General features: G+C 39.5%; 1 protein-coding gene across 5 annotated transcripts in view; it reads left to right on the plus strand.

The window, feature by feature from the left end:
• SRPK2 (SRSF protein kinase 2) overlaps nt 1–13,769 on the plus strand; it is a 140,201-nt gene that overhangs the window by 47,983 nt on the left and 78,449 nt on the right. Inside the window, exon 1 of one of the 5 annotated variants that reach the window (XM_027639589.1) lies at nt 7–145. The exons of 3 other annotated variants lie outside the window; for them this stretch is intronic. In XM_027639589.1, coding sequence (XP_027495390.1) covers nt 108–145 — 38 coding nt within the window. In that variant the 5' untranslated portion in view covers nt 7–107. Of the gene's footprint in view, nt 1–6; nt 146–588; nt 645–13,769 lie in introns of those variants that run through there. One more of the 5 variants, XM_027639588.1, reaches the window with a different exon arrangement.

Genomic DNA, 13,769 nt, shown 5'->3' on the forward strand with positions numbered 1-13,769 from the left:
ACAAAAGGGCGCAGGGAAGCGGCTCCCCCGGAAAAGCGAGGGCAGGCGGCGCCGGTGGTGAACGTTTTCTGATTTTTCCAGAAATCAAGCAGAAGACTGAGCTGCTGATGTCAGTTAACTCTGAGAAGTCGTCCTCTCCAGAAAGGTACGGCCGCATTTCACCCCCCCCCCGTCCGCATGAAACGCAGGGGCTTCTCCCCTTCTCCTCCTCCGCGCTGCTGGCATTGTGCGCGTGCTGCATGCTGGATACTGCTCCGTGCCCACCCCGCCACGGCCGCTCCTGTTCCTTGAGCTTTTGTGCATTTCTGCCGAGGTTTGTCGGTCCCATCCCTGTCTCCCGGAGCCCGGCGGGCTGCAGCATGCGGATCCCGGCGGGGCGGGCTGGGCTGGTGCGGACCCCGCGCCCGCTCCTGTCACGCACCGCAAAGACCCCGCGGTTCCGACGGGCTCCTTCCAGCTTAGGTGGGTAGGAAATAGAACTTGGCGAAGCGTTTCATGTGGAAAAGGGAGTGTCCTTTGGAAAGTAGCTCAGGAATCGCAAATCCCCCAATTAGTCACATTCTGTAAGATAGATGTGATCCCCGTTCAAGTCTGTGCTAGGAAATGGAGCAGTCGCTGCATGCAGTAATGGTTCATGCCTGCAGGTAAGGACAAAATGACTCAGAAGTGTTTTTAAAGCAATTATTTTATCTGTCAGTCAGATTAGTACAATTTCAAGTAGCTGTTTCATTTTTAAAGAAATACTTAAGAGGTACTAAATGAACATTTAAGTTTTCTGACGTGAAATAGCCTCCCGGTGGTTATTTTGTTGATTTTAAATAATCCAGCCTTGCTCACGTCTGTTTTCTTTGCAAGTGAATTTTAGAAGATTTTTATTTTCGAAACTGCTTAAATCCAGAGAAACATACCATATATTTTTTACCCCAAATTATTTACAGTAATGATTTTGCCTGTATGCAAAAGACCCACCAAATGTTCTATTTTTGCCATTTTAATATTGGACATTGGGGCATTGGGAAAAAATATTAATTTTAGGCACTCAAAATGTGTGTTAGGCTGAAATTATTACCTAAGTATATTTTATTGAATGGCTCAGTACAACGTGATAAGGCACTGTATGCTATCTTATGGAAACAGGCTAAAAGACATCTTTCAAAATGAATGAGTGCTGTGTGGCATGCATGGTTTTAAAAACCCAAATGAGCAATTTAATTTGATTTATAAGTATATTTGTGTAAGATACGAAGAAGCAAACTGCATTGCCTTTCACCAGCTGTAGTTATAACAAAATATCAGCTGTGAGAGAGACAGAAAATGGTGGGGGGGAATGGGATGGTAAGTCACCTTTCCAAAATGGAGAAATATAAGAAGAGCTTTGAGAGAGATTTTATTATTTATTTTTTTCAAAATGAAGAATGATGAGGGAAAATGTCAGTGTTTATTTGTTAACCTTTATCCCAGCGTATGCCAAAAATTTTTAAATACAAGACTCATAAAATGGTGGTGTTAACAGAGAGGATGATGGAGTGAAAATAGTAAAGGAAACAGGTGTTAACTTGATTTTTGGAAACACTTCTGTTGGCATTGCTGTGGGGAAATTTGGTATATAATACAGATATTTATCTTATCGATATGAATTTTCTGCAGCACAACTGATCAGTGTGGTTTTGAGCAGAACATGCTCATAGTTGAACTAATGGTAGTCCTAGACGAAGAGGTCCTTGTAAAGGATTGTAACACACAATTAGAAAAAGATACATTTGTCTGAGATTCATTTGTAAGCCATTCATTAAACAGTAAGATTTTTTTTAAACAGCGTGATGTGAATGAAGATTAAAATGTGAATATTATATATGGACATAGATTTCTTTAAGGATTTAAATATGTGATACAGTTCACCTGGAGATTGATTTGACATATCCGCTGTGTGGTCAGTTATAAATGAAAACAACTTAATTTGTTATAGGAGATTTTTTTTCTAATAACCACATTCTTTTCACCTATCCAAAAACAGATTGAATTTTTTTGCAAGCTGTTATGAAACAGTGCTGTCTGTTCTGTTAGCCCCCAGTTCCTTTCAAGGCCCTTCGAACATTGATGTGTAAGAATTTAAAAAAAAAAAAATTATAATATTGAGTGTCTGAACTGCTGAACTATCCTTAATCTGCTCTGTAGAAAAATTGTAGTGTGTCCTTGTACCATACAGACATGAGAATATGCATGTTTTTGACAAACACAGAAAGGGAATTCATACTTGCATATTTATTTATTTATTGCCAGTTTTTTACCCTTGCTCCTAGTGGTTGGACTTTTTGAGAAGCTCGAGTTGTATGTGTGGGAATGCTGGGTGGAAGGAAAGAGTCCATGACTTGTTTCTTGTTTTCCACGCTAGCAGAGGCTGCTAGACAGCTCTTGCATAGCTGGAGGGGAGGGGAGAGAAGAGGAGGTGCTCTGTGCACTTACAGAAACCGATGAAATGGGAATAGAGAAGCAGTGAGGGAGAAGCCCATTACTTGCCTCTTTCTTTGGTTGGTCTTTGTTTTTACAAGACAGTTTAGCGTTTGTAGGTTTTCCTGCTCATTTGGCAAGTTCAACATGCTGTCACGTCCTAATGATGAGAAGGAAGCTGGAATATAATGGATGGTTTGGCTGTTATGGAAGCTCAGCGTTTTAGAAATCCTGCAGTGCTCTCTTAGGATAGTTGTTTGTTGTGTTTTTAAGAGGCTTTCAGGAGACATTAACAAGAAAGATGAACCCTTTTGTTGAGGAACCTCTGAGATATTAAAGACATTGGCAGCCTTGAAAAGTAAATTAATACAAACCTGAGACATTGTTCATAGATTCATCTTTCTTTCCACTTCTCCCTAGAAAAAACTGTAGTTGCAGATGTGAGGGGATAAGATACCTGTTTTTTTTGGTGTGTTATGGGATATTCATTAAGCTGACATGATCAGACAGCATCTGTAAGACCTAAATTTCCGAGTAGTTAATGCTGCCCATGAATGTGTTAGCAGCCTCTGACAAAGTCCTTGTTCCTTGTTGATAAGGTAACCCGGGTAACTGCGGATGTGTGTGTGCACATGGACGGGTGTGGTGGATCAGGTATCCTGCTGCAGCTTGTGTCACTGAATTGATTTGTTTGGGTGTCTGAGCTTTAAGTAGACCATGGAAATGTGTTCCTACAAGGTGCTTACGGTGTGGCACACACGTGAGTTCTTTATCTAATAGGCAGTAATTTAACTACTCCCATGTGCTTTACCTTTCACTGGAGGCTGCGTGAGGTTACTGGTCCAAACCTTGCAGATGTCACGAGGAAGCAAGTAGCAGCACCCAGACAGAGGAGGATGGTCTTTCAGGAGTCCTTCAAGAAAGCAAAAGTACTTTCATTTCTCTTGTATGAGTTATGCCCTCATCTACAGTACAGTGAACCCTTTGAGCTGCAGATTTTCTTTTTTGCCTTTTTAAAGGCTTTGTGGAACTGTTGGTAAGTTTCTGTTTCATTTTGAGAAAAGTCAGTTCTTCCCCCTGGATCACTTTCTACTCTTTAGCCTGCCAACTTAATGTATATAGTATTTTTCTTATTTATATTTTAGGACAGAGAACTAGGTATTTTTTCAGTCTGATTTTGAAGTCTAAATTTGTTATCTTAGCAATGCAGTTTGACTATGGCATGTTTACTGGTAAAGATTATTAGCAAGGCTGATGAGTCTCAAGTGTTTGACCTACTCTTTTTCCCTCTCTCTGCAAAGGCTGCATGCTCACGTTTCTTTGAAACGAGTTTCTGCTTCAATGTTTTCCAAAAAAATTAATAGCATCCACTTATGAGCAGTCTTAAAATAGATAAGTGGTATGTGTATAATTCAATTTTTATGATTTTGAGGGATTTTATAAATAACAATAAAGGGAAGATACTTTCAAGTGACAGTAGGACAGCCAAGTTTGTGTTAATCAATGTGTAGAAGTATTTGGGGTGGGGTAGTGCAGGCAAGGTTAAAGGAATGGTGGTTTTGGTTTGGGGTTTTGGGCTTTTTTTTAGCCTTGGGCTATGTATACCCCTCTCTCTTTGTAATTTATCTTTGCAAAGCAAATTAATGTATTTCTCAGTGCTTTTATGTGGTTTCTTCATCAGATCATGCCAAGAATGCAGTCAGGGATAAAGGAGGAAGAAATCTAAAATAATGAGGAGGAGGAGAAAAGATGGAGACTGAGTAATGTCTGCTTCTTTTTCGAAAAGACCTAATGTTAATTGTGAGAAGAGGCATTGTAAAACAAGTTATGATGCTGAAAGATTCCTTCAGGTTTAGGAACGTGAGGGAATTTTTTTGTTTGCTTTTGTGTGTGGTTTTCTTTTTTTAGTTTAATTTAATTGTGGATGCACTACATCTCCTAAGGCAGAAATGTAACTTGTACTAAAATGTAAAAATAATGTTTAAGGTAGAAAAACCATCAGCTCACAACATTCAGTATAAGCTGACATTGCTGTGTGTCAGATAAATATTTTGGAAAAATCATTAGATAATAGAGAATCGTAAGATAACAATTCTATTATTTACGCAACTAACATTGAAACAAAAAATAATTGTCAGAATAATGCAACTATTTCATCAGTTCCAGTAAATTTTAAACACATTTTCAAAATATGTTATTTTCTTTAGCTTTCTCCCTGTTTTACTTATTCTTTTTTATAGGGTAAAAGAGAAATACTGCATAACTTCCATTTCAGGATAGTTCAAATTCATTTTTAGTAGTTATACAGCTATAACTTACCTCTCTTGTTTAATATATGATAAAAGTTAACAGTGTATATTTTTCCCTCTTTTTTTTTTTCCAAAATTACAAGCTAACACTATCTGTTGTATTTTATCTCAGAAGTAGAAAGAAAATCATTCTGTCTTAATGTTGGCCCTAAGCTGTTTGGCAGGGAGGCACTTTATTCCTCTGCCAACTCTGTTGAGTGACCATGTTCTGTATAGCTGTCTTAGGCTAGGTCCTTAATTTTAAATTACCGGTCCTAGACCAAAATAAATCTTATGTTTTGTGTGCTTTCCATGTTAAAGGTTTCACAGTCTCATTGTTTTAGAACGCAAGGCTTTTAAGTGAAGTATGAAAGCGATGTAGAGGCAAGGAATGCTGCAACGTGCCATTGTCCTTGTGTAGGAAAAAAATGGAAATAGAAGCAGCCACTTGTGGAGCATCTTTTTCACTTGAAGTGATATTTTTAGAGGACGTTGCACTCTTTTTAGAGCTGGTAGTGCCTCTGTCAGTTTATCAGTAGGCTTTGAAAAGATTGAGAATTTGAAGTGTATTTTGGTTTTCAGTGATAGACTTTGTTTACTTCTATGTGTCTGGAATTTCTGCTATAAGTAAGAAAATTGGGTACTTTGATATTTAATCACAAATGAAATACGTCACTAGTATTCCTACTATTCAGATGGTCTGTGCACTGCTTATTTTTTTTTTCTGTCATTAGGAACGTTTCCTCATGCAGGTATTGTGGGGCATTCTAATATACCTTCTGAAAACTAAAAATCTCATGTTTTGTCACTTCCTGTTGGAAGTAAAATTAGAGAATTTTAAGAAAGGGAGAGATTGAAGGTTCTCAGGGGTTGTACAAGGTTTTCCTATATGAGAACTGACTCAAGCAATGCAGTGATGATTAGGACACAGTTATTTGATGGCTAAAAAAAAAAAAAGTAAAAAAAATTGAAAAGTATGACTTGCACAATCTACTTTCTAAGGTAAATATAAGTATTCTGACTCCGTTTCAGGGTAAAATGTCAGGAAAAAAAATAACAGATCGTTTTAAGCAAAGCCTTTTGTATTAGAAATTCAGTCTATGTCATGACTTGAAACTTTTTGCCTAATCACTGTCTTAGTCATGCTTTTGCTAAAATGTCCACTCCAGGCCCCTAGACAGATGGTACGGGAATGTTACCTGATATATGGCATAAAAAAATGTGTAACTATGCCCAGTGATTGCATTTCTGTTGTCGCTGTGCTGTCTTACAGGATAAATTACTTTGTGATTTTCTGCCTCTTCACATTATACACTCGTTCATATTATATACTTAAAAATCAATAATAAAATATTTAGACATTCTTATAATTCAGTAAATTTATTATGTTATGATATGTGAATTTTCACTGATCTGCGGTTGATGTAGTTACCAAGGCATGCTAGCAACAGATTAAAGAAATGAATGCCAATTTAAGCATTCCATTTTGTTGCGTATTTTGTGCATTATAAGCATAATATCAGGAAATTGTGGCATCTCTCAGCTTCTGACTTGATGTGAATCGTAATATGCAGTTTGGAGGATATCCAGTCTTTCCAGTTGACTGCAAAGTACCGTTTCTGTCAAAGGGTATTATGACCAGAAGGTCTTTTAGTGGTTCTGTCTTCAGGAATTTTACACTCCTGAGGCAGTATCTGCCCTAGGTGTTTCTGTATTTTCTTCAAAACTCACCTTTGGTTTTGGGTAAACTGACAAAATCTAAAAAGTCAGTGTTACCTTAAAAACAAATCTGAAGTTTATCTCATCTAGGATGCCTGCCAAAGTCATGCTGATATTTCTGACTAGATGGATAGTGAATTGGTATTTCCTTTCCTTTTGCTTCATTCTCTTTCTCTTTTTTTATTCTTTAAAACTCCAGTTATGAAACAAATGTGTGCAGTTCCAAGCTTTGCCTGTTTTATGTGCTCCAAATGAAGGAATTCCAGTTATTTACCAAGTTTGTCTACACAGCTTTCTTTGTCTGATTATAGCTTTAGATCAGTCAGACTGGTTGATTGCTTCTCTTTCTTGACTGGACAATGTTCAAAACCAGAACCACATCCCATGTAGATGTACTATTTGTATGAAATTTTGGCCATTGTGTTTAATAGGATGTTCAGAAGGCACACTAAATAACCTCTCTGTACTGATAAAAGTGTCCTCATTCTGTCTTGATGTCTGCTAAACCAACAAATGACTGTAAATTGGTACCCTCATTTACTAAAAAGTGGTATTCTCTTAAGACATTGCAAACCATCTGTATTTTAGTGTTGTGGTGGTTAATCTTGAAGACTTCTCTTCCAAAACTTGGAACATAATGCTGTGGAAAGGAAAAGAATTTCTTAAATCTACTTCTCATTTGGTAAAATGTCATTGGAGTAACATGAAACCTTGTAAGAATTCAGTGCCTTGTTTTAATGAAGCAACTTCCAATGCCCAAATCTACTGGGATGTTCACAGGCTTCCCAAGAAGGCAAGGACTTGGCCTTTCTTCTGTTGCTTGATACTACTGAGCATGGTGAGAGTGTACATCTTTTCTGTGGGCAAAGAAGGTTGTATTACTGCAGAAACTATTAAACTATGTGTCTGTTCTGTGTTGTCAAAGCTAAAGTTCTGGCAGAAACTGTGAGAATTGTTTTTGTCATTAATACTACTGGAAAGAGACAGTATTATTTTCTTTTGAAACTGCTGTGTCAGAATATCCAGCAATGATTTTTTTGTGGAGGTGGAAAGGCAGTCTTGAAATTCCTGTGGATTTCAGTGGGCAGCAGTTCTGTTAGTCTGTATCCAGCATCAGGAGCTGCAGATTCTTCTTGCCTGTCATCTTCAGCTGCTGTAGCCACTGTCCACAAAAGCATTCAGTTCCTGCCATGCCCACATACCAGACAGACGTGTATCCACCTCTGTTTATTTCATGCCATGAACTGGAATGGAAGATGTTTGGAATTAGCTCAGCTCTTTATGAATCCTTCTATAAAAGGATTACCTTACCCCTAGGAGACCACGTGTGGTGGTTTCCTCTGAGTGGTGCTTTGTCATCCCCAGTATGACAGTGTAAAGCCTTTCTGACAGATCCTGTTGCATATGTGACAAGAATCAGGAATTTCCACTGCTGCTCGGTGTCCTAGCTATGAGAAGTGCCAGCTTCCGAGAAGACTAATGCAGCTTGGGTCCAAGACTTCCCTAAGATATGAAAAAGATGATCAATTACAGTGATTCTGAAGTACATTTTTCTCAGTTAAAACCTTTTATTCTGTTATAAATAAGAGTACAAACAGTCTTCATGGATTTAGTTAGAAGTCTCACTTGGCTCCTTTCCAAGTAATTAATGTTTCAGAGCATTAGTCTAGAAAGCCAACTAAAGAGGGATACAGCCTTCCTCAGAACGCTTTCACAGCAGAAGTGAAATAATAGAGAACTTACAAAGAAATTATCGGTGATCAAGGAAAAACTCTTCCCCTTTCTCACAAGTACTCTTGGTATCTGTGGGTGGCTTACTGAGATGGTGAATTAGTTTAGACCGCATTCCATGGGCACCCCAGCTGAAGTATGGTGCCCGAGAATGCTTTTTTTTTTTTTTTTTTTTTTTTTGTGCAGACCAGTAATACTTAAAGGTGGTGTTGCTTCTTATGGAAATCTGTTTTACAAGTTAATGTAGATCTACCTTGTTTCACCTGTATTTTTGCATTATTTATGTTACTCTTCTGTTGGTGTACAGTGGAATCCTGACTTGAAAACTTACAGGAAAGAATCGGTCAAGATTCTTTTCCAATGTGTTTAGCACATAGGAATTTCAAGGACTATTAAAAGAACCAGAGGTCATCCACTTGAAGTAGAACAGTGTCCAAGATTGCCAATACATTTTTTGACTATCATTTAAATACTCGGGGGTTTACAAAATGCCGTAGCAAAACTGCATGGAGTGTGTTCCAGTAGATGCCAGGACAGCTTAAGCAGTCTAGTAGAAGACTTAAGACTACCCCAAACTCGAACTTAAGGCAGATTTAGACAGGTTGCCTTTCAAGTGTCACTGATAGCCTTGCTAAGAAACTTGCTAAAGGTATGTGTCCTTTTAGCCATACCAGTTGTTCGAGGTAGCCAAACATGGAGGGCTCTGGGTCCTAGGGGCAGTACCTCCTGTTGTAGCTAAATGGGTAAGTGCAAGACTGCTGTAGTTCTGTGTCCCCAGGGCCAGGCAGGAAGGAGCACTATTCCCATAGGGGTGTGTGCATGTGCACACGCTCATGTACGGAAAATGCACATGCTGCTGGCCACACAGACGCTCAAACCAGTGCTATTATTGGCACTCACATAAACACACACACAGAACATTCAAGCAAGAACTGCATGGACATCCCCTTCATTTTCCTTCTTTCCAGCTTCTCACAATGCAAGTCCACTGGTTGAATTTTCACAGAAACACACATGTGCCCTATGGGTACCCCCAGTAGCTGGTTTTAAATGCTCTGTGTGGTTGCTGAAGCCTTGACCACTGGTGTCCCCTAGTTGCTGACACCATGAGCCCCCGAGGTTTGTGTTTTCACTCCAGTTACTGGCACTTGGACTTCATCTGCTTGCTGGCCAGTCTGGCTTGAAGTTGACTTGAGTTCACACGTACACACCCCAAATAGAAAGTGCATCCACAAGGAAGACAGATACAGGGTTTGATGACAATACCTATCACTGTTGTGATCAAGGGCAGGGCTTAGTCAGATAAGTGCACTGACCAGTCACTCACTTGCACTGGACCTGCCCCATTTATCCTTTCTCCCTGCTGTTTTCCCATATCTGTTTCTCACTTATCCATCTTTATACCTTTCTTCACCTCTAATGCTTCCCCTAAACAATATCATAGCAAGTTTTACGCAATTCCAAAATGTTCTTCCTTCCTGCATCCCATAAGAAATCCCATACCCCTTAAGACAATAACCTTTAGTTTTCAAGGTGTTTTCTGGGGAGACAGTTTCCTCCTTGACTCATCTTGGTGGGTTTCACACTGGGGGAATGTGGTCTAATTGATGGTCGTGGGAGTAGCTGATTCACATGCTGCATTTTCAGTGTTGAGGTTGTTAGAGTTTACCGTTGTTAGAGTTTACTGTTGTTTTTCTGCTGATCCTTGCTGGATCTGTTTTTGTTATGATTAGCTTTTAATCAGATAACCTAACACTGGTCTCCCAGGGGCCTAGTAGCACCTCTCAAAACTGGATCTAGGCCTGTTTGGATTTTTGGCCATCTGATTTGGGCATCTGAAAGATTGACATCAGCTGAGGATACAAAATGCACAAATGCTTTACTTTTCAGTCTCTCAGAAGCTTAGTATTGCAGAGTTTTGTCTACTGCTTAACTCCTATTCATTTTCTAGACCTGTATTTCTGTAAAGGAAAAGTGAGGTATCTTCTTACCATGTGATAGATACTCTGTGCTTCAGACTTGGAGCTGTTAGATGTATTAGACTCACACATCTAATGAAGGCAAAGCTCACCAGTGACCAGAAGCAAGTAATGCTGCTTACTCTGCTGAAGTGGTATCTGTGCTTGTTGCAAAACCCATTTGAGGTAACACAGCACAGATAATGCATAATAATAGTAAGCAGCTCTGGAGCCTAAACCATCTCAAACTGGACATCCTACCTCTCTGCATTCTTGTCCAGAAAAGAACTGTCTGATAATAGCAGTCTGAAAGTGTGAGTTTAAAAGAAGGGAAAAAGCAATCATATTACTCCCCTTCTATCTAAACAAGGTTATGTCTCTAAGGTAGACTGCAAGGCCAGTTAATTTGACCTCCAAGCATCAAGAGATTGCTCAATTCCTTTGGAAGGTAGCTGAGCAGGCAAAAACCACAGAGCCATGATGTGTGTTAGCCAATATCTGGCTATCTGACATCTGTATCCGGAAAACTTGGCATGTATTATTTCTACTCTCAGAGCCCAGGAGATAGGTAAGACTTGCGGCTTTGCCAAGTTGCTTCTCTCTGAAAGAGAAATAGATTATGCGATTCAAAGATCGTGTGAGATTTTGTGTGTGTTTGTATGTGTAGTGCTGTTTATTTACACCAAATATGTAAACAGAGGTCTGTTTGCTTGAGCAGAGTAGAAACAAAGTGCAACGAGCAGCTATTTTACTGATATTTTCCAGTCTGCCTGTCTAGCAAGTACTGTACTAAAAAAACTCCCTTTAAAATTCAAAAAAACAACACCCAAAAACCCCACACAACTCTCTCCTGGAATCACAGGCACAGCATTTTTTGCTGTTTTTTTTTTCCTGCTTTTTCAGCTGTTGTGTAAAAGACCTAATGTTCCTTTTTTACTGAGACTGAAAGGAGGATATTCAGCCCAACCATCAGCCCTGATTGCAGCCAAATACTGAATGCTTTATAGAGAGCAGCTTGATCACAGACATTACTTTTTTAGAATAACAATACCATACCTAAAATACAACTTTTATGAAAAATCTTTATGCACACTGTAGTACCTTTATTAACTTTCTGGACACTGCAGTTTGTTCTCAGGTCATGTTGTGTGGCATGTGAGGACTCCTGCCCTTTACTGCAAATAGCTCTTGTCAGACCAGACCTTTCCCATGGACAGGTGTGAGCTGCTTTAAGATCTGTCTTCAAGGCTTCTGCCAGGTTTTCACTGGCAAGAGTGTTTAGATTTAGTCTGTTCTGGGTTTTGGTTGTAGTTTTTTTTTTCCCCTAAATGATTGCTTTTCTTCTAGAAAGCCTGACTAGGTTATTGCCTGGTACTTCATCACCCTGCTCCATTAGTCTAAGCCTGTATGAGTCAGCTGGAGCGGATGTACATACTGTCTTCCTTGACTCCTGAAGGCTTCTGAGACTAACTTCTTGGCTCCTCAAACTCCTTATGAGACTTTGGTGTTTTGTCCACAATTAGCAGTTCATATGTGTACTGTTGCCTGCAAAATGTAATCTGAGATTGATTTGAAGTTGAGTTTTATATGCAGATAATACAATAGGAGGTTTATCCTAGAGGTTTACCTTTACCTCCCATCCCGTCTTTATTCTTGTTATCCCTCTTTTTGTTTAGGTACCATTTACTCACAGTCTTCTGTCATCAGTTTTTGTTACATCATACCTTGGATTTTGTGCTGGTTATTTGAACATTTATTTTAAAGTACTGATGCATTGAAAGAGATACTGTATATATGAAGTGAAAGTCAGAGACATGAATATACAGCAGGACTTCACTTCTACATATATATATATATATATATGTTTGATAATTCAATTATCAGCTTGTGATGGTTTGAGTTCACAAGAGAAATAATAGAATTTATTGTGATATAGCAAAAAAAGTGGTCTAAGTATATACTGAAGGATGAAAATGTTGTGAGGTTTAAATTATATTTAACATTGCAGAGGAGGCACTCTGTCCTTTCATCCAGGTTGTTGATGAGTAAGTTGAACAAGACTGGACCCACTGACCCCTGGGGAACACCACTGGCTGCAGACCTCCAGCTAAACTCTGCCCCTGATCACAGCTCTGCCATTCAGCCACTTCTCAGTCTACCTCACTGCCCCACACTTCCTGAGCTTTCCTGTGAGACTGTTATGGGAGTCACTGTCAAAGGCCTTGTAGAAGTCAAGGTAGACAAAATCCACTGCTCTGGCCTCACAACCCAGCCAGGCCTGCCATCGTAGGAGGGTATCAGATCAATCACGCCTGATTTCCTTTAGTGAATCCATGTTGATTTCTCCCGATAACCTTTTTTTCCTTCACCTGCTTAGAGATGCTCTAGATATTGGTGCACAAGGATTTTCTTGTAAGATATATAGCACTGTGTTTTTGTTAGGATGGGCACATTTTAGTAATTAGTGGGCTACAGCTATTTTTATTCAGCTGTAAACCTCGGTAGTTATACTGTGCATAGGAAGGTATTGATCTATCTAATTTTATTTTTTGTTCCCTAATAATCTAGTGTGTTTTTAATCTTCCATATTAAGTCTTCCAGAGTTGGAAATCAGAACTTCATAATTTAAAATATAAGGGAAGATTGGAAGCCTCCAAGTTTCTTTCTGGTTATTTTTGGCATGTTTTTTGCTGTTGTTAGCATTCAGTTGTGTAATTCCACAGCAATAAAAAAGTCTGCTTTCAATTACAATGTTATTTCGCAGAAGGCAATAGAAGTTACTAAAATTCTGTGAAAAACAGACCGGCTTCCTTGGGCCAGATTGGAGGATTTAAATCGCTGTTGTGTAAAGGTGTGGGTGATGTCAACAAAATGTCAATGGAGGTGATTTGTTCTGAGTGAATTGCTAACTGGATAGGAAGGTGTGAACTTGAGAGTTTGTAAATCATCTTTTATTTTGTATGTTGATTTGACTTAAAAATGTGAATTACTAGGAATCATGAAATACACAATGTTAAACAGAGTGGAAAAATGAAATACAGGGGAGAGAGTAATATTTTGTGGAATCATAAAATACTTTGGGTTGCATCTCGTTCTGCCCCTCTGCCATGGGCAGGGACACCTCCCACTAGACCAGAATGCTCAAAACCCCATCCAACCTGGCCTTGAACACTTTCAGGGATGGGGCATCCACAGCTTCTGAGGGGAACCTGTTCCGGTGTATCAAGACCCTTACAGTGAAGAATTTCTTAATGTAAACCTGCCCTCTTTTTTGAAGCTATTCCCTCTTGTCCTGTCCCTACGTACCCTTGTACAAAGTCCCTCACCAGCTCTCTTGTACATTTAGGTACTGGAAGGTGCTCTAAGGTCTCCCCAGGGCCGCCTTTTCTCTAGGCTAAACAACTCCAGCTCTCTCAGCCTGCCTTCATAGCACAGGTGCTCCAGCTCCCTGATGATCTTTGTGGCCTCTTCTGGACTCAGTCCAGCAGGTCCATGTTGTTCTTACGTTGGGGTCCCCAGATCTGGATGCAATACTCCAGGTGGCAATAGAGTAGTGGAGTAGAGGGGCAGAATCACCTCCCTTGACCTACTGGCCACGGTGCTTTTGATGCAGCCCAGGATACGT

This window comes from Corapipo altera, unplaced genomic scaffold (assembly GCF_003945725.1).
Source record: "Corapipo altera isolate COAL_440 unplaced genomic scaffold, ASM394572v1 1b, whole genome shotgun sequence".
In the NCBI taxonomy this organism is placed as follows: domain Eukaryota; kingdom Metazoa; phylum Chordata; class Aves; order Passeriformes; family Pipridae; genus Corapipo; species Corapipo altera.